Source organism: Somniosus microcephalus, chromosome 5, assembly GCF_052327205.1.
Source record: "Somniosus microcephalus isolate GS21.2 chromosome 5, FLI_Smic_1.0, whole genome shotgun sequence".
Taxonomy (NCBI): domain Eukaryota; kingdom Metazoa; phylum Chordata; class Chondrichthyes; order Squaliformes; family Somniosidae; genus Somniosus; species Somniosus microcephalus.
This window is the reverse complement of record NC_140991.1, coordinates 315,311,033-315,332,279: the sequence shown is the minus strand read 5'-3', so window position 1 is coordinate 315,332,279 and position 21,247 is coordinate 315,311,033. Positions and strand designations below refer to the sequence as shown.

Genomic DNA, 21,247 nt, shown 5'->3' with positions numbered 1-21,247 from the left:
TTATAAGCCTCTTCCTTTGATCTTATATGATCTTTAACTTCTCGTTAGCCACGGTTGTACCATGTTTGTGGGGTTTTTGGTGCCTTAAAGGAATGTATATTTGTTGTAAATTATGTATTAATTATTTAAATGCTAGCCATTGCTTGTCCACCATCATACCTTTTAATGTAGTTTCCCAATCTACCTTAGCGTACTCACCCCTCATACCTATGTAGCTTGCTTTGTTTAGATTCAAGACCCAAGTTTTGGATTTAACTAAATCACTTTCAAACTCAATATAAAATTCTATCATATTATGGTCACTCTTCCCTAAGGGCCCCTTTACTACAAGGTTATTAATTAACCCTCATTGCACAATACTAGATCTATTTGGTTCCTCACTAAGGAAGTGGTACTTGGTAAAATAATGGGACTTAAGCCGGATAAATCCCCTGGACCTGATGGCTTACATCCTAGGGTCTTGAGGGAAGTGGCGGTAGGGATTGTGGATGCATTGGTAATAATTTTCCAAAACTCCCTGGACTCAGCAAAGGTCCCGGCAGATTGGAAAACTGCTAATGTAACACCCTTATTTAAAAAGGGTAGTAGGCAGAAGGCTGGAAACTATAGACCTGTTAGCCTAACATCTGTGGTTGGTAAAACGTTAGAGTCCATTATTAAGGAGACAGTAACGGGACATTTGGATAAACATAATTTAATAGGACAAACTCAGCATGGTTTCATGAAGGGGAAGTCATGTTTGACAAATTTGCTGGAGTTTTTTGAGGAAGTAACATACAGGGTGGATAAAGGGGAACCAGTGGACGTAGTGTATTTAGACTTCCAAAAGGCATTTGACAAGGTGCCACACAAAAGATTATTGCTTAAGATAAAAAATCACGGGATTGGGGGTAATATTCTGGCGTGGGTGGAGGATTGGCTCTCTAACAGAAAGCAGAGAGTTGGGATAAATGGTTCGTTCTCAGATTGGCAACCAGTAACTAGTGGTGTTCCGCAGGGGTCAGTGCTGGGTCCCCAACTCTTTACAATCTATATTAACGATTTGGAGGAGGGGACCGAGTGTAACATATCAAAGTTTGCAGATGATACAAAGATGGGACGGAAAGTAGTGAGTGAGGAGGACATAAAAAACCTGCAAAGTGACAGACAGGTTAAGTAAGTGGGCAGAGATTTGGCAGATGGAATACAATACTGGAAAGTGTGAGGTTATGCACTTTGGCAGGAAAAATCATAGAGCAAGTTATTATCTTAATGGCAAGAAACTGGAAAATACTGAAGTACAAAGGGATCTGGGGGTCCTGGTGCACGAAACTCAAAAAGTTAGTATGCAGGTGCAGCAAGTGATCAAGGCGGCCAATGGAATGTTGGCTTTTATTGCTAGGGGGATAGAATATAAAAACAGGGAGGTATTGCTGCAGTTATACAAGGTATTAGTGAGACTGCACCTGGAATACTGCATACAGTTTTGGTGTCCATACTTAAGAAAAGACATACTTGCTCTCGAGTCAGTACAAAGAAGGTTCACTCGGTTAATCCCGGGGATGAGGGGGTGGTCATATGAGGAGAGGTTGAGTAGATTGGGACTCTACTCATTGGAGTTCAGAAGAATGAGAGGCGATCTTATTGAAACATATAAGATTGTGAAGGGGCTTGATCGGGTGGATGCGGTGAGGATGTTCCCAATGATGGGTGAAACTAGAACTAGGGGGCATAATCTTAAAATAAGGGGCTGCTCTTTCAAAACTGTGATGAGAAGAAACTTCTTCACTGAGGGTAGTAGGTTTGTGGAATTTGCTGCCCCAGAAAGCTGTGGAAGCTACATCATTAAATAAATTTAAAACAGAAATAGACAGTTTCCTAGAAGTAAAGGGAATTAAGGGTTTCGGGGAGCGGGCAGGAAATTGGACATGAGTCTAGGTTCGGAATGGTCATGGCCCTGTGGGTAGTGGTGTGGGCCCAGGGGCCGTGTAGCCTGGTTCTGCTCCTACTGTGTTCTAATTCTGTGTTAGATTTCAGGAGATGGTTTTATTCCTGTTCCTGGCTGGGGTGGAGATCGCCTTTACAGAAGGTAAGTACTGTAGAAAATATAGGGACAGTGAGATCTCCTGGAAGAGTTTCGATCGCCTAGATGGGTCGGAGAAGAATTTCCCAGATTTTTTCTCCCAAATTGGCCATTGGGTTTTTTTATCTGGTTTTTCGCCTCTCCCGGGAGATCACATGGGTTCAGGTGGGATGGAGAGTGATAGAAGATTTGAGGTTAGGATCAGATCAGCCATGATCTTATTGAATGGTGGAGCAGGCTCGAGGGGCCGATTGGCCTACTCCTGCTCCTATTTCTTATGTTATGTTCTCAACATACTGATCTAGAAAACTATCTTGCATACATTCCATAAATTCGTCCTCCACACGATTACTGCAAATTGGGTTTGCCCAGTCTATATGTAGATTAAAGTCCCCCATGATTACTGTATTACCCTTATTACATGTGCCTCTAATTTCCTGATTAATACTCTGCCCTACATTACAACTGTTTGGGGGCCTATAAACAACTCCCACCAATGTTTTCTGCCCCTTGCGGTTTCTTAGCTCCACCCCAACTGATTCTACTTCTTGATTTTCAGAGCCAAGATCCTTGCTCTCTACTATCTTTATGCCATCCTTTATCAGGGCTACCCCTCCTCCTTTTCCATTTTGCCTACCTCTTCTAAAAGTTAAATATTCTGGAATATTTAGTTCCCAACCTTGGTCAGTTTGTAACCATATCTCCGTAATGGCTATTGGATCAAACCTATTAATTTCTATCTGTGCTATTAATTCATCTATTTTGTTGCGAATGCTTCGTGCATTCAGATATAGTGCCTTTAGCTTTGACTTTTTTCTATTTTTCTCTGATGTCACCTTAGTCACGGATGCCCTTGTACCTTTGTTACTCTGTCCCTTCCTGACCCACTCTGCTTATTTTTACCCAAAACTCTACTCTACCCTCGAGCCTCAACATTTTCCTTGCTGCTTTTAAATTTACTTTCCTGAATCCTCCCCCCCCCCCCCACTTCATTAGTTTAAAGCCCTGTCTACTGCCCCAGTTATTCGATTCGCCAGGACACTGGTTCCAGCCCAGTTTAAGTGGAGCCCATCCCAACGGAACAACTCCCTCTTTCCCCAGTACTAGTGCCAGTGCCCCATGAAGCAAAACCACTGCCTCCCACACAACTCTTTGAGCCACTCATTTAACCTTCTAATCTGCTTATCCCTATGCCAATTGGCGCGTGGCTCAGGTAACAATCCAGAGATTATTACCGTTGAGGTTTTGCTTTTTAATTTGGGCCCCAACTCCTCAAAGTCTCTTAGCAAAACCTAATTCCTAGTTCTACCTAGGTCATTGGTTCCTACGTGGACCACGACAACTGGATCCACCCCCTCCAAGTTCTTCTCCAGCCGCGCGATATCGTCTTTAACCCTGGCACCAGGCAGGCAACAACCACCATCGGAACTCCTGGTCGCGGTTGCAGAGAACAATATCTATTCCTCTGACTATACTGTCCCCTACCACAACTACATTTCCTTTCACTTCCCCCACTTGAATGGCCTCCTGCATCATGGTGCCATGGTCAGCTTGCTCATCCATCCTGCAGGCTTTTCCCTCATCCACACAGGTAAGAACCTCATACCTGTTGGATAAGGACAAATGCCGAGGCTCCTCCAGCACTTCACCTGGGACCCCCATACCTGTCTGAGTCACAGCTACACCCTCTTGTCCCTGACCACTATCCAGACCTGTACCACTATGAAACCTAAGGGGTGTGACTGCCTCCTGGATCAAAGTATCCAGGAAACTCTCCCCATCCCGATGCCCCACAATGTCTGCACCTCAGACTCCAGCTCTACGCTGAAGTTCCTCAAGATGCAGGCACTTACTGCAAACAGGGTTGTCCAGGATCACAATGCTCTCCACAAACTCCCACATGCTGCAGTTGAGGCACACCACCTGCACTGCTATTCCTATATGACCTTGTTCTATTTAATTACATTTTTAATTAAGTAACTTGGTTTGCAGTTTAGTTTCTTGCCTACTTAATTGATCTAGATTAAGTTATGGGTAATGAAATTAAATATCTACCTGTAACCACTCTGTGCTCTGCAGAACTCTCTACTTTTATACTCTAGGAGCCTCACCCAATTTACAAGCGCTGACTCAGCTCCCCTGCTCCCTGTGATTAGCACTAATTCAAGACAAACAGAGCTGAGTTAACTGCCACTGGCAGGCAGCTTCCATTAACTACAGTTTTTAAAGTTCTAGGTTTAAATCAAAATATTAAACTAAATTTCACTATTTACATCTTCTACTTACCCAATACTTACCAGGAATTCCCACTCTTTCCAAATGAAACATTGTTTAAGTGCACTCCGTTTAATTTCGCTCTCTGCAGACCGCACAGAGGGAAAACACCCAATTTGCCAACAATGGCATCCTTCACCTGGAGCGCAAAACCCCCACCAAAATTCAAAATGATAAACTAGTTTTGTAAATAATTCAAGCAATTGTGTACTCTTTCAGCTACAGATGAAGGAAACTGGGGCACTTCTCAGTGATTTACTGGTACAAACCTCATGCTCTGGCGAGAGGTGTTCCATATCTGTTCGCAAACACTTTAGGCCTGGGAGAAAATGATTCACCATCAGTTCTTCTGAAATAACTGCAGACAAGACTGTTAAGGAGTATTACCCTCCAATTTCACTTCAAAATACACCGATAAAATCCTAACCATTTTAAGGTGTTTCAAGTAGCTTTTTGGTTTCAAACCATGGGCAGATTAAGATTCTTATGCACACCACAGGGTTATTTCAAAAATAGAAACCAGGCAAGATTGAAGTACAAAAATTATTTCTCTGGTGTCAAGGAAATGGGAGTAGAGCAAAAAAAAACAGAATTTACACGAAGTCACTGCACAGCTACCAATCTATCACACATCTTTCCCGGATCAATAGTTAAGTTGTGAAATTTTGCAGCGTGACAGTACAGATAATTATTTGGTCGCCTTATCTGAGGAAGGATGTTCTGGCCATGGAGGGAGTGCAAGATTCACCAGACTGATACCTGGGATGGCAGGAATGATGTATGGGGAGAGATTGGGTCAATTAGGCTTATACTTGCTGGAGTTTAGAAGAATGAATGAGAGGGGATCTCATTGAAACTTATAAAATTCTAAAAGGACTAGGCAGGCTAGATGCAGGAAGGATGTTCCTGATGGCGGGGGAGTCCAGAACCAGGGGTCACAGTCTAAGGATAAGGGGTAAGCTATTTAGGACAGAAATGAGGAATCTCTTCACCCAGAGAGTGGTGAACCTGTGGAATTCTCTACCACAGAAGGCAGTTGAGGCCAATTCATTAAATATATTCAAGAAGGAGTTAGATATATTTCTTAAGGCTAAAGGGATCAAGGGATATAGGGAGAAAGCAGGGACAGGGTTCTGAATTTGGATTATCAGCCATGATCTGATTGAATGACGGAGCAGGCTCGAGGAGCTGAATGGCCTACTCCTGCTCCTATCTTCTATGTTTCTATATTCAATCAAGCGCCAGTGCTGAAAATAAGACGATGCTTTAAAAACCCTATCGCACTAAACATCAGGAGTGATCATGAACGAGACATTTAGATGCACATCGGATTACAAAACAGCGGCTTAACGGGGAACCTTGGCTTATAGCCAAACACTTATCTTCTGACAACACTCACCTCTGAAACATATCAAGTTCTTTGAAGTGAACAGCAGTGAAGAACAAGCCCCAAGTAACTAATCTATTCCCTACGGGTTTCAAAGGATTCAAAAACCACAAAGCCTTTAAATGGAGCTTCATGATGTGTGGAATAAATGTAAAATCATCCAACAGTTTGGAGCCTCACAGACCATTTTTATAAATTATCGCGAGCCGGAGACATTCAGACTTCTAGTTTTATGTAAACGTTGGAGCTCATGAAAAGAAAAACTATAAATTTTTAAATTATTCTTTGAATGTAGTTCGGCCTCAACTGGAGCATGGTGTCCAATTTTGAGCACCGCACTTTAGGAAGGAGGTGAAGGCCTGAGAGGGTGCAGAAAAGATTTACAAGAATGGTTCCAGGTATGAGGGACTTCAGTTATGTGGATAGACTGGACAAGCTGGGGGATGTTCTCCTTAAAGCAGCAAAGTTTGAGAGGAGATTTGATAGAGCTGTTCAAAATCATGATGGGTCTGGACAGAGTAGAGAGAAACTGTTCCCATTGGTGGAAGGGTCGAGAGCCAGAGGACACAGATTTAAGGTGATCGGCAGAAGAACCAAAGGCGACATGAGGAAAAACTTTTTTACACAGCGAGTGGTTAGGATCTGGAATGCACTGCCCGAAAGGGTGGAGGGGGCAGATTCAATCGCGGCTTTCAAAAGGGAATTTGGTAAGTACCTGAAGGAAAAAGATTTGTAGGGCTACGGGGAAAGGGCGAGGGAGTGGGGCTAGCTGAAGTGTTCTTGCAGAGAGCCGGCACGGGTTGAATGGCCTCCTTTTGTGCTGTAACTATTCTGATTGCCTACATATCTTGGGATAGACCCATCACCCAGAGTGTCATGAGTTTTACTCAAGTCATGTAACCATCATAGGATCCAATGTTGCATAAAAGTTCCTTCACAGATTAAGCCCCAATTCTTTTATTCCATAAACTGGCTGCAATGTCAACCTTTACCACAGAACAAAGGAAATTAATTGCCAAAATTAGTGGTAGAGGAAGGTACGTGTAAAGAAAGGGCAAAGCCACCAAAAGACAATCTAACTTACTTCCTTGTTCCTTTTGCTTCACATACTTTAAGCATTTTACAAAAATGCATGTGGATTTGGTATTATGAATGCCATCAGAACCAATGCACTGAGAGGTGTACTTTCCTTGTAAGGCAAGACCGAGCAGCAGCAATTTGTAAACATGATTAATCCAAGTGACTATCCTACAAATGGAGTCCAAAAGTGTCAGCTGTGGCTCAGTTAGTAGCATATTTGCCCGAGTCAGAAGGTTGTGGGTTCAAGTCCCACTCCAGAGACGCGAGCACAAAAATCTAGGCTGACACTCCAGTGTAGTGCTAAGGGGGTGCTGCACTGTCGGAGGTGCCGTCTTTTGGATGAAACGTTAAACCGAGGACCCGTCTGCTCTCAGATGGATGCAAAAGATTCCATGGCACTAGTTCAAAGAGCAGGGGAGTTAGTCCCGGTGTCCTGGCCAATATTTATCCCTCAACCAACATCACTAACAAATTATCTGGTCATTGTCACATTGCTGCTTGTGGGAGTTTGCTGTGCGCAAACTGGCTGCCATGGTTCGTACAAGGATCCCGATGGCGGGGTGTCCAGAACCAGGGGTCACAGTCTAAGGATAAGGGGGCAAGCCATTTAGGACTGAGATGAGGAGGAATTTCTTCACCCAGAGAGTGGTGAACCTGTGGAATTCTCTACCACAGAAGGCAGTGGAGGTCAATTCATTAAATATATGCAAGGAGTTAGATATATTTCTTAAAGCTAAAGGGATCAAGGGATATGGGGAGAAAGCAGGGACAGGGTACTGAATTTGGATGACCAGCCATGATCTCATTGAATGGCGGAGCAGGCTCGAGGGGCCGAATGGCCTACTCCTGCTCCTATCTTCTATGTTTCTATAACAGTGACTACACGTCAAAAAATACTTCATTGGCTGTAAAGCACTTTGGGACGTCCAGTGGTTGTGAAATGGCTTTTCTTCATCTGTGAGCTTGGATGCTGGGTGTTGGCAGGTTATTTAACTGTGGGGTCATGACAGCTGAGCTCAAGTCTTTTTCTTTCAAAACAGATCAACGTTAACAAATAAAGTGACCACAGCCTGAATGGAATGAGCGGTCAGTATTCTACAACTCATCCAACAATGTTGGGCGATGGGGATGCCCAACATCTCACCAGCAGATAAAACTAGCTGTGTAAATCTTTAGCTCTACTGTCAAATACGCTCGGGCCTTTGGCAAAGTGGCTTTGCGGTGAAGTCAGGAATTGAGAGAATGTCGTAACAGGAAGAAATCCAATGTTTTAAAAAATTTGTTCACGGGATGTGGGCGTCGTTGATGAGGCCAGAATTTATTGCCCATCCCTAGTTGCCCTTGAGAGGTGGTGGTGAGCCACCATCTTGAACCGCTGCAGTCCGTGTGATGAAGGTACCCCTACAGTGCTCTCAGGGAGGGAGTTCCAGGATTTTGATCCAGTGACGATGAAGGAACGGCCGATATATTTCCAAGTCGGGATGGTGTGACTTGTAACCTAGTGAGGAATGGAATTTTGAGACAACCCACATCTAATGCCTTCAGAGAGGGCAATTATAGTCCCAAGCTCCAAGGCTTCCTCGATCAATAAATATACTTCTAAGCAAGTGTTTTATAAAACTTTGGGAGAAATCCCATATAATTCTTGCACCTCCTCTCTTGAAAATTTCAAACTAGAATTTTCAACAATCAGTTTTACTAAATAAGCTAGAGAACATCATGAAATAATGTTTTCTTCCTGGTCACACAACTTGATTACGAATACTCAAATGGAACAGTTGGGCAGCCATGTACAATGTACAACTGGATGAAACAGTCGGAATGTGCCCGCCCGGTTGTGAAGGTAATGACTTTGGCCGAGTACAGCTCCATGGATTCTGGCAAGTCTCTGGCCCCTCACCCGAGTGGCTTTTCATCTGTGAGCTTGGACGGTGAGTGTTGGCAGGTTATTTAACTGTGGGGGTCACGACAGCTGAGCTCAACAGCCCCCAAACCCAATAGCCAACAATTCTGGGCTGCCAGCAGGGAGTTACGAGCGAGCAATCAGACAGAGGAACCCTGTTCATTTTTCCTTCATCTAAACTAAAAGGCCAAGGCCAATCATAGCATCCGTATCCCTTTTCTCGGTTGAAATTGATTGCGTCAGCACTGACTAGCAACTGAAGTCCTTTTACAGATTAAGACAGCAAATCCAGATGCGAAGACTGATTTGTGGCGAGTACATACAAACATATGAAAATGCCAGACAGGAAAAGACCAGCTGGTCCATCTGGCCTGTCCTGTACAGTCGTAATGCCGTATACGTCACGATTACGATCATCCCTACCCTCCTGGTTCCAGGTAATCTCCTGAGGGGCAAAAAAGCAAGCAAAAAATAAAAAAAGCTGGAAAATTTCTCTCCACGTGATCGAAGCTGCTCCAGGAGAACACATTGACCGTGACTTGCGTTACTTGGTACCTACCCTTTGTACGATGTGGTCTCTGCTCCAGTGCTGTGAATCAGCACTCACCCCATGATCCAGAAACTTGTCCCATGGGTCTATTATTCTCTGGGGGAATCGGTCTTGCATTTAACTTAGTTCTACCCGAGAGTAACTTATAAGCGCGACCTCTGGTCCTCCACAACCTATCTAACCTAAATAATTCGTCAACGTGGACACAATCTAGTCCCTTCATTATTTTTATAGACCTTGATCCAATCGCTAGAGTCCAGGTATCTCTAAAGTATATGGATACAACCTTTTAAGCCTGTGTAGCAAAGGTGCTTTAAGCTGGAAATAAATCTTGTGGACCTTCTCGGAACTTTTTCCAAAGTCTCAATGTCGTCCACCATGTGAGGGGATCAAAACTGGCTTAACAACCATTAGGGTGACCTGGTCCTCCTTGATTCAAAGGCTGCTAAAATGCAGGAACAGAATAGGATTAGGCCATTCAGCCCCTCGAGCCTGGTTCACCATTCAATGAGATCATGGCTGATCTGCAACCTAACTCCATATACCCACCTTTGGCCCGTATCCCTCAATATCTTTGGTTGACAAAAATCTATCAGTCTCCGATTTAAAATTAACAATTGATGTAGCATCAACTGCCATTTGTGGAAGAGAGTTCCAAACTTCTACCACCCTTTGTGTGTAGAAGTTTTTCCTAATTTCACTCCTGAAAGGTCTGACTCTAATTTATAGACTATGCCCCCTAGTCCTAGACTCACCAGCCTCTCTCTATCTACCCTATCAGAAAGCAAAGGGAGATTTGTTTTAAAAAGAGGAACTTGAATATATTCTCTGGCAGAACATAAATGTGCTTACTGAGTGACTACGATATATGCAATACAGCTCTTAAAATGGTATTGAGAAGTTTAATAAAGTGGTGGCTTGGATCCAATAAACTTGGCATGCCTGGCTGAAGTCTAGAGCAGAGTTCTAATGATTAGGTACTTGAAAATACTATGCAGGAGTACCCTCATTTTTGAAATTATGGAAATGTGGGCATAGCTGTTTTATGCATTTCTGCTAGATCCATGAAACAGTCTGAAATATAACAAGATTTAAAAAAAACATGCTATTCTTTTAAGATTGTTGTTAGGTTTCGAAATAACTTTATAAGCAAATTAGTAAGGGGCCACTGAGATGCTCAAGTTGAGCGGCATTAACCTGTGATAGGTTTAAAATCTAAATGGCAATTAGATACAAAACAATTTAAACAGAAATAGAAAGATCCACATTATTAAAGGAAGAAAAGAAAGACAGGCTTGCAGTTATATACCCCCTTTCACAACCACCGGACGTCCCAAAACGCTTTACAGCCAATGAAGTACTTTTTGAAGCGTAGTCACTGTTGTAATGTAGGAAACGCAGCAGTCAATTTGCGCACAGCAAGCTCCCACAAACAGCAATGTGATAATGACCAGATAATCTGTTTTAGTGATGTTGATTGAGGGATAAATATTGGCCAGGACACCGGGGAGAATTCCCCTGCTCTTCTTCGAAATAGTGTCGTGGGATCTTTTACATCCATCTGAGGGAGCAAGCGGGGCCTCGGTTTAACGTCTCATCCAAAATACGGCACCTCCGACAGTGCAGCGCTCCCTCAGTACTGCACTGGGCGCGTCAGCCTAGATTTTTGTGCTCCAGTCTTTGGAGTGGGACTTGAACCAACAACCTTCTGACTAAAAAAATTCTGAATGAAAGACTTGTATTTAATGAGCACCTTTCACAACCCCCGGACGTCCCAAAGTGCTTTACGGCCAATGAAGTGCTTTACGGCCAATGAAGTACTGACAATGAATGACATGCTAAAGCAATTCTCGTTTCCAATTCAGTGGCATGTGGCATTAGAGCAAACACTGGTCGTACTATAGTAAGGATACAGCAACACGACAGAGCACTGTAGGCCTCAAAGAGCTGAATGGCAATGTCCAATCTTTTCGTATCAACTGCTTGCTGGTTGTTTGAGATGGCCAATTTGTGTAGATTGGGGAGAACAACTGCATAAAGAGGAAAAAAACACATGATACACAATAATGGAGATCACTTTTTTTTTTTAAATTGAAGGTGAAACTGCCCCCCTTTTTATAGGGAAGATTTTTCACTCCCTTTAACCTTTCTTGGGTATCTCTGCATCAGGAACCATCCCCAGCCAACCTCACCAACTACCACTGTAAAGCCAGCTACTTTTATACCCCATCAGCCCCTCAGCTATTCTGCCAATTGCTCTTTTATTTATGGGAAAGCATCTGGCTTCCACTTGGAGACTGGCAGCTCACGTGTGAAGCACTAGGAATAGAGGCAGGCAGTAGAAACAGGACACCTGCTTGCAGTTAAAATACACCAAAGCTGTGTCCCTCAGTGGAACACAGACATAGCATATATATCTAAGAGATTTATCTCCCCTTTTATCCTCTACTCTTCTCTCCTGCTTTCCCTCTTTCCTTTCTCTTATTTTCCCCATCTCTTTTGCACCCTTTCGTTCTTCACCAGCCCACTCGGTCAGAGACGAGAGTACATACATACGAACATATGAATTAGGAGTAGGCCACTCTGCCCCTCGAGCCTGCTCCGCCATTCAATAAGATCATGGCTGATCTGATTACTCCACATTCCCGCCTACCCCCGATAACCTTTCATCCCCATGCTTATCAAGAATCTATCTACTGCTGCTGTAAAAATATTCAAAGACTCTGCTTCCACCGGCCTCTGAGGAAGAGAGTTCCAAAGACTCATGAACCTGAGGAAAAATTTCTCCTCATCTGTCTTAAATGGGCGACCCCTTATTTTAAAACAGTGACCCCTAGTTCAAGATTCTCCCACAAGAGGAAACACCCTCCCCACATCCACCCTGTCCAGACTCCTCAGGATCGTATATGTTTCAATCAAGTCACCTCTTACTCTTCTAAACTCCAGTGGATACAAGCCTAGCCTGTCAAACCTTTCCTCAAGACAACCCGCCCATTCCAGGTATTAGTCTAGTAAACCTTCTCTGAACTGCTTCCAACGCATTTACATCCTTCCTTAAATAAGACCAATACTGTACACAGTACTCCAGATGTGGTCTCACCAATGCCCTGTATAACTGAAGCATAACCTCCCTACTTTTGTATTCAATTCCCCATAATAAACAATAACATTCTATTAGCTTTCCCAAGTCTCGCTCTTTCAGTTCTCCCACAAAGCGAGGGCTTTGGATTCTGTTCAAACCACAGGGCCAGCAAGGGAAAGAAGTGTGAAGCCAAGACGTACCAATTCAGTGGAGGCACGAGAACATTGCCGCGTGGGAGAGCGGGCAGGCCAGATGAAGTTATTGGTGTTGTAATTTGCTTGAAATTTAATAAGAGTTAGAGATGTAGATCGTCAGCAGCAGAAGATGTTGAACATTGTGAAAAGATCAAATATCCTGTTGTTAACTGAAGAATTTATTTTTAAAAACAAATGCGTTCATTTATCAGAATCAAATTGGCAACTTCCTACAAGTTAAATAGTAAATCACTGAATCTGGTGTACATCCAGCAATGTATCCAATTACTGGAGCACGAAAAACAATTTGGCAGAGGCAGACATCTTGAATTTCAAGGAAGTAAGGCAAGATTTTATTTCAATTGATACTATTAATTCTAAGTTCCTCAAATTATGGAGACGGAGGGCTGCCTGCATATTAAAGTCAACACTGAAGGTCTCTATAGTTGTCCAGATAACAAGAATTTGCATTCTGTAAAATAATTCCAAATAAGAGATCATCCTATATTTATTAACTTTGACGCAAAATCTGTCAAAGTTTGAGGCAATACCAAAAAAAAGGACCCAGCCTTCTTGAATGTCAATGACCCCATGTCAAACAAAAATCAACACTGCCAACCCCACCATAAATCCATCATTTATGCCGATGGGGACAATACATTTTCCCCTCTTTACATAGATTGTACGGCACAGAAAAAGGCCATTCGGCCCAATTGGCCCATGCGGTGTTTATGCTCCATACGAGCCTCCTCCCATCTCTCTTCCTCAATCCATGAATCCATATTCAAAAATACCAATTCAATAAAAATGAAAAGAATCCTCTCTATTAAGGGGGACAATGAAAATCAACCCGACATGGGCACCAACCTTAAACTGCGCTTTAGTAATCAGTTTCTTTGCACATTAATCAAAATAAAGAACAGATAGAATCACATTTACATGTAACCAATGTTTCTGCCAAGCTGCGCAGCGGTCTGGAGGTCCCGTGCAGGCCCCTCACCGGCTTTTAAATAGAAGAAACCGTTTGAATGGGCCGCGCAGCCCGCTATAGGGACCGCGCACGGGGAAAAAAAAAGTAGAGGGAATGAATATTGCATGCAAACCTCGTAAGTATTTTCTAAAGGCAAGCACAAGAATAAAAATGGCAGCCAGTCAACCTGAATCACTTCACTTGTCCAATTTTGAAAGGAAATACCCAGGTAGTAAAGGGAAGCTACTTTCTGAAGACTTGCTGCTGAAGTGAAACAACTGCGAATGAACACTTGGATTGAGGAAGAGGGGAAAATGTAATGTCCCCCTCAGCATAAACTGCGGATTTTTGGTGGGGTTGGTGGTTGGGGGGGGGGTGGAAGAAAGATGATGTATAGAATAAAATCAGATACGTACACTCATCCCTAAATCTTGGTTCAGCATTAGGCCCAACTCTTCCAAAAGTCTTTATGATTTCCATGTGCAGAGAATGCTGATCGTGGTACTGTGGATCTTCGAGGAATGAAGCCAATTGCATCTTGACTCTTTCCAACAGCTGTTAAAAATCAAATGGTGGGGTATTAAAGGCTTCTCCTAAAATCAAATCTTGGGTCATTAGCAAGATGTTACAGGAAACTTTTTTTTTATCCGGCACCGACGGGACTGGCATGGTGCCAGTTTATCAAAAAGTCCGGATTACAGAGCGTTATAGTTAAAAGGTACGAGAGCTCCGTACACAGCAACAAATCCAGGCTTCTCTGTTGCTTAGCAATAGGTACAAGAAGCCTGGCCACAGACCAAGTGTCCCTGTTGCTTAGCAACAAGTGCAGGAACCTCCGATTACACAGCCAAGAATCAAGGAACGGCCACTAATATGAAGAAAAATTTAACTGAACCTACTCCTGAATTTTGCCGGTTAACCGAGATTTCCGGTTGTTTGGGTGCTGGTAAATCGAGAGTTTCCTGTAGATAAATTTTTTTTTTTTTTTTTGAAAAGACTGTGCCTAAAACTTGTTAAACAATGAACTCCATTTCTATTTGGTCTGGGCAATTTTCAAGTGTTGAACAAAACATTAAAAACAGAAAATAAAGGAAATACATAACATATCTGTCAGCACTGGGGAAAAAAAGACAAGAGGAACAGAGGAGGCTGAGGGGAGATTTAATTGAGGTGCATAAAATTATGAGGGGTCTGGATAGGGTGGATAGGAAGGACCTATTTCCCTTAGCAGAGGGGTCAATAACCAGGGGCCATAGATTTAAAGTAATTGGTAGAAGGATTAGAGAGGAGTTGAGGAGAACCTTTTTCACCCAGAGGGTGGTGGGGGTCTGGAACTCACTGCCTGAAAGGGTGGTAGAGGCAGAAACCCTCATCACATTTAAAAAGTACTTGGATATGCTCTTGAAGTGCTGTAACCTACAGGGCTACGGACCAAGAGCTGGAAAATGGGATTAGGCTGTATAGCTCTTTTTTGGCCGGCAGACACGTGGGCCGAATGGCCTCCTTCTGTGCCGTAAATTTCTATGATAGGCACAGGCCACAAAAATAGACTTCAGTAGTACGGAGCACATTTAACCAGCCACCTTGATTGGTTCTTCTCCACTCTGTTTTGCTCAGCCCCATAAAGCACCTACCTACGTCCCATTTTAACAAAGCATCTCTACCCAAAATCGCAGCCTAGCTTTTCTCCTTTCAGACGATGCGCACTCCTGCGCACTTGCAGCATTTCTGCTTTTGTTCAATTATGCAGTTTTTTTGTATCCTTCTATCTCCAAGTTAACACATGGTCAGGATCCATTGGATTGTCCAGACAGGATCATCAATGTCAGGAAAATGCAATAAATATCACACACCTTAATGTGTGTTCAGTTCCTTGAGCACAAACAGGTTTCTTCAGCCCTGTGTTAAGATCTATTGCATCAGGTAACATGTGCTATATCCGTGTAACTGTATTATAACTCCAACCTGTCAGACCTGATTTGTCCACTTACAACAGCCAGCCATAACACAGTAGACTCTGCTATTCAGATCAGTCTGTCTGTTGTGACTACGTAGCTCACACTGTACCTCTCTTTGGGTTACTGTTTCCATGATGGTGCCAAAAGCTGGTATTGTAGCTATTCGCACAGAGCTGGAAAAAGGGGGGAAAAAAGTTAGCATCTTTGCACATCTGAAAAATACCAATTTAAAATAGATATATATGTATAGTACAAGTTAGTATGTAAGTTTTGTTAGGCTGTTACAACGCAAGTCAAATGGACATAAAATCTAAAAATACAGTTCTCTCGCCAGGACTCGATAGCTGGCCGAGCTGGTGATTGCAGAGCGCACCACACCATTATATTTCAGGGGATAATATGCTAAAATATACAGTAATGTAAGAACAGAAAATGCTGAAAGCACTCAGCGGGTCAGGCAGCACCTGTGGAGAGAGAAACAGAGCCAACGTCTCAGGTCGGTGACCCTTCACCTGAAACGTTGACTCCGTTTCTCTCTCCACGGACGCTGCCTGACCTGCCGAGTGCTTCCAGCATCTTCTGTTTTTATTTCAGATTTCCAGCATCCGCGGTATTTTACTTTTGCACCAAAATAGGATCTGATGCATTGGAGCACAAAATGTGAAAGAAACCTATTTTAACCATTTTTTTTTAAAGCAAGAGATTGTTATAAACTGGATTATCAGCTGGTCAGCTATCGCACTTGGAGAGAATACTGCAACGCTATCAAACAGAAGTCAGTGCACATGTCAAAACAATTAAGTTTCTCTTCTGTGTTTTTTTTTACAAAGTCTACAGTCTCAGTCTGACTGAACAACTCACAATTCAGGGTCACTGGATAAGGTAACAAGGGCCGGAGCAACCCGCTTGTCAATTAAGGCTTCACTCATGCCGCGCACGATCAGCTGTAACCAGTCCAAAAAAAACAGGCAACAAAAATAAAAAAAACAAAAATAAAACACATTGATGAAAAAAAAATTGATTAGTTAACGGAGGATGAGCACTCAAGACTCTCAGTCCATTCAAAGGAAGTATTCACCCACCCACGCAAGGCTCACAATAAAGACAAGGCATATGCGCATGCTCAAAAGCTAGTTATCAACCTGAGAGAAATTAGTAGGTTAAACGAAAGCCACGCATCCTTTTGCTCTGAAAAATCACCCGTCTAATTTGATATTTTGTTAGGGTGGCTCTGTTGGGAGGCCAGAATTATAAAATAAAAGAACAGTTTAGGCAATATTTTACTAACTTCGTTAGACTTTAAAGCTCGTAGTGCCAAAAGGGAGTAACGTGCTGAATATTGGACGCGGTTGCACTAAGGAGCAGGAAAAGCAATTTGTACTGAAGCCTATGTATTCGAAGGAGGTTACTTCAGCAACATAACTTGCTCTTACACAACGAAAATTCCTCATCAGCGATTAAAATACTGCACAATCAGAGCTTGTTTGCATAAAATGCCGAGTGAGTTGTTCACAGTTACAATGGTTTGGAAGTGAATGATTTCTAAAATGGATCAAGACATTTGCAAATCTCAATCTCCCCCAATCTCAAAATGGTGCATTTCCGCAGACTAGGAAGGAACCCCCCCCCCCCCCCCCCCAAAATAAGCACACAGATGACTTTTAAATAGTCAGTTCCAACATGTCCTTGCACGTTTAATGCAATTTCTGCATGACTGTTTACACGATTAGCAGTGCAGTTTGCAAGAGTATGTGAACAAATCAAAGGGTGATTTCTCAGCAAGACGATAAAAAGCGATGCGCTTCAAGTGGCGAGGAAGAAACTTACATTTCAGGGTCACTGGAGAGAGTGATAAGAGCAGGGACAACTCTCTGAGCTACTAGAGTTTCATTCACCCCCTTCACCAACAGCTGAGTGGGCAGAACAAGGGATGTCGCATGTGATGCGTGGAAAGAGTGAGCAGAGGATCATGGGAAGTAGCATGGCACATCGAAGAGAGAAGGAACAAAAAGAGCAAACAAAAATTAGACGCCAAGCAACAATTTCTACTGAACAGCTCAACATCTACAGGGCTCGAAACCCTACAACAGCTGAAAATCTCTAAGAAACAGCGCCACATACCAAAGCTGATCAGCCGATCTCACAGGCTTCAGATGTAATTTAAAAAAAAACAGGCCCCAAAAGAAAAACAGATGACTAGTTCAACTGACTGACATCTGTAACATTAGAGGAATTGTTTTGCATCAACATTACTGCCCACAAAAGTCACCCAATTTGCACTACTTCCAGTCCCACTTATGTTAAATACATGCCGGGCTAATTCAGAGTGCGTGCCCGAATTCCTGGCAGGCATTCCTGGTGGGTGAAGCGCAATAAAAGGTTACCACTTGTGTGTCAAGTTTATTCCTCGATGCCAGAAACTGGTTTCATCAAAATAAATTTCTCATTTGTTCAAAACAGACGAGATTGTTTTAACCAACTAGACTAGCGACTGTACGTGCCAAGCAATGTTCCCTCTAACTTTTTGGGTGCGCGGCCCATTCAAACTTCCGCGCAAGTGCAGTTTTTTTGCACTGTGAAGCCGGCAAGTGGCCTGCCCTGGACTGCGTGGCCCCGCAGCTCAACGGGAACATTGGTGCTAAGTGGACGGATGTGTGTTAAAAAGTTTGCTTTTCTTGGGTATATATCTGGAGGCTGCCGTTCAGAACCAGATCTAGGTTACAAGACCCAACTTTACCACTCAGGATTTCAAAACCTTCTAACCAGAGTAGTAAATGCACTTTGTAATACAATTTAAAAACACTTTTTTTTTTTGCTGTAAAAATGTATGCTAAAGGCTAAATCTAAAACTAGATCCTAACTTCTAAGAGCATAATAGGAGCGGGAGTAGGCCATACAGCCCCTCGAGCCTGCTCTGCCATTCAATAAGATCATGGCTGAACTTTGACATCAACTCCACTTTCCCGCCCTATCCCCATATCCCGTGATTCCCTTAGTGTCCAAAAATCTATCGATCTCTGTCTTGAATATACTCAACGACTGAGTCTCCACAGCCCTGAGGTAGAGAATTCCGAAGATTCACAACCCTCAGTGAAGAAATTTCTCATCTCAGTCCTAAAATGGCCGACCCCTTATCCTGAGACTGTGCCCTCTGGTTCGAAACTCTCCAGCCAGGGGGAAACAACCTCTCAGCATCTACCCTGTCAATCCTCCTCAGAATCTTGTACGTTTCAATGAGATCACCTCTCATTCTTCTAAACTCCAGAGACTATAGGCCCAATCTGCTCAATCTCTCACCCCAGGAATCTATCAAGTGAACCTTTCTATAGCTTGTGCTCATAAGCATCGCTCCACATCCACAGCTGCAGAAACTGGATACCTGCATATCAAACTCAAGTTCATTCCAAAAAATAGCCAGAAATGAACCTGTCCTCTACCCTAAAAATAAGAATCCCAAACATACAGGATATTTATCCTGCAGTTCCGAATTCTGTTAAAACAAAAAAACTTTGCAAGTTGCCACGAGCCTTTTCCATTAAAGACATAACTGCGCTTGGTGTAGGTTTCCCACCTTTTCCCATTTGGGCAACTGCTAAGTCAGCAGCTCTTAGCGCATGTCAACCCAAGCACCCCACCCACCCGCCCCTTCAACCACCGTCTGCCCCACCTGTGACAGAGACTGTAGGCCCCGCATTGGACTCATCAGTCACCTGAGAACTCATTTTTAATGTGGAAGCAAGTCATCCTCAGTTCTGAGGGGCTGCCGAAGGAGGGAGAGAGTACCTGCAGCAGGAATATCAATTTCCACTTCAGGACAGCATCCTCAGTGCCACCCATTAGCACTTAAATTCTTCTAATATTTGCCCAACTCCCCATCTAACCCCCAAAACCAAAACGTGGGCCATCCCCCCCCACCTCCAATTTGAAATCAAGCTCCGAGCTCTGGAAGCAATGCTGCAGTTGTACTAATAGCAGTGGACCATGCTCTCTGAAGAGCCAAGCAACTGTAGCAATCGGGTCTGGCAGCTTTGGTAGGGTACAGAAGCAAAAAGGATCGCTCACCCTGGCGAAAAAAAGCTTACATTTTAAAGCATGCAAGAATCTAATCACATTGACGGAATGACTAAAACACAGTAGCTGATCACAAAAGTGATAACTGCGCAATCATGCAACTCTGTATTAATAGATGTTCCACCACGATAAAATTTTACTGTGAAGTCAGGTATTCACATTGAACGATGCTCTTAAGTCAAAAGGGTATGTGCTGCCCCATTAATATCTATTACACAGAATCTCAACAGCACTTTAGTTTTTAAAAACTTTATTGCAAACAAAATGATTTTATTTTATCTTACCTCAAACATTCTAGCAGCAGTGCACCGAACAAGTGCTGAAGTGTGTACAACTCCATACCACAGCACTGTTAAAAGCAGCTCATGGTATGATGGGTTTGCACTAGTAAAAGAACAAAAAAAGTGTGAAATGAAAAGATCAAACTTAAAACATTTGTCAAAAGTCATTGCTTTTGAAAAAAAAAAGCTCTTTCCGATACTTCTCAACTCTTAAAGGTCTCCTCAACCATTCATGTTTCTGCTGAAAACATTCTAAACAGAAGCAGCTGTGTACACCAGCCCTGCAAGAACATGACAACATTTTCTGACACTCATATTACACTGATCATTGAAATCACAGTATTATATCGATTAAAAAGGTTAAAATTACGATGGGATATGGCCATCCTAATCTCGCACTAGATACTGATGGCAACAATCAGCTTGGACCAAAGTCCTACTTTAAAGGAATTAAAATAACTTCTACGGTGTCAGCTGTGGCTCAGTGGGTAGCACTCTCGCCTGAGTCAGAAGGTTGTGGGTTCAAGTCCCCACTCCAGAGACTTGAGCACAAAAATCTAAGCTGACACTCCCAGTGCAGTACTGAGGGAGTGCCGCCTTTCAGATGAGGTGCAATAGATCCCGTGGCATTATTTCGAAGAGCAGGGCAGTTCTCCCCAGTGTCCTGGGGCCAATATTTATCCCTCAATCAACATCACTAAAACAGATTATCTGGTCATCATCACATTGCTGATTGTGGGAGCTTGCTGTGCGCACATTGGCTGCCGCGTTTCCTACATTACAACAGTGACTCCACTTCAGAAAGTACTTCATTGGCTGTGAAGCGCTTTGGGACGTCCGGTGGTTGTGAAAGGCGCTATAGAAATGCAAGTCTTTCTTTCTTTCTTGTTGCAAGCCAATTAAGCAAACAAAGCATCAACACGAGTGGAATAAAATTGCCGACTCTCTACTTCCGGTCACTGGCGTAGCCGTGATCTCAGAAGGCTTTTGTGATCAAATATAAATCCAAATACACTGAGGCGGTTAAACCGCGAAGACTAAAAATTCTCGAAGAAATAAAGGTTGTTTTTTGTATGACGGAAAAAAGCGTATAATGGGATGTCTAGTTTTGGTCTCCATTCGATGACCTCCCGAGATGCCGAGTGGAGAAATGAGGTGCCTCCCGCAGCAGATCTCAGTGAGCAGGTTGATGTGATGTCTTCCATGGTCTGGGACTCAGGGCCACAGTCGCACTTCGGGTCGTCCCCTCATCTTCCACTGGTGGAGCCGGTGGCCGCAACATCCGTGCCCCGTGCGGATTGGGTTGAGCGCTGTCTGTCTTCGAGAAAGGTGGAAGTCAGGGACCTCTGCCGTTGGGTCAGTGATGAGGTGCTGGTTTTTTATGTTGCACGCATCCTACGATTCCGTCCATCTGGGACAATGGGTCGACACCAGC

The 21,247-nt window shown here is 43.3% G+C and overlaps 1 protein-coding gene across 8 annotated transcripts in view; it reads right to left on the bottom strand.

The window, feature by feature from the left end:
• The window catches only part of relch (RAB11 binding and LisH domain, coiled-coil and HEAT repeat containing), a 143,775-nt gene that overhangs the window by 7,206 nt on the left and 115,322 nt on the right, over positions 1 to 21,247 (bottom strand). For 4 of the 8 annotated variants that reach the window (XR_015078559.1, XR_015078560.1, XM_085989267.1 and 1 more), the window contains 6 exons: positions 19,816 to 19,915; positions 17,288 to 17,370; positions 15,570 to 15,633; positions 13,919 to 14,057; positions 11,170 to 11,286; positions 4,606 to 4,694 (listed from right to left, as the gene is read on the bottom strand). Coding sequence is in view for 6 of the 8 variants with exons in the window: in XM_085989267.1 (XP_085845393.1) it covers positions 4,606 to 4,694; positions 11,170 to 11,286; positions 13,919 to 14,057; positions 15,570 to 15,633; positions 17,288 to 17,370; positions 19,816 to 19,915 (592 nt within the window). In the remaining 2 variants the exon portion in view is untranslated. Of the gene's footprint in view, positions 1 to 4,605; positions 4,695 to 11,169; positions 11,287 to 13,918; positions 14,058 to 15,569; positions 15,634 to 16,321; positions 16,405 to 17,287; positions 17,371 to 19,815; positions 19,916 to 21,247 lie in introns of those variants that run through there. The other 4 variants (XM_085989268.1, XM_085989270.1, XM_085989272.1 and 1 more) reach the window with 3 other exon arrangements.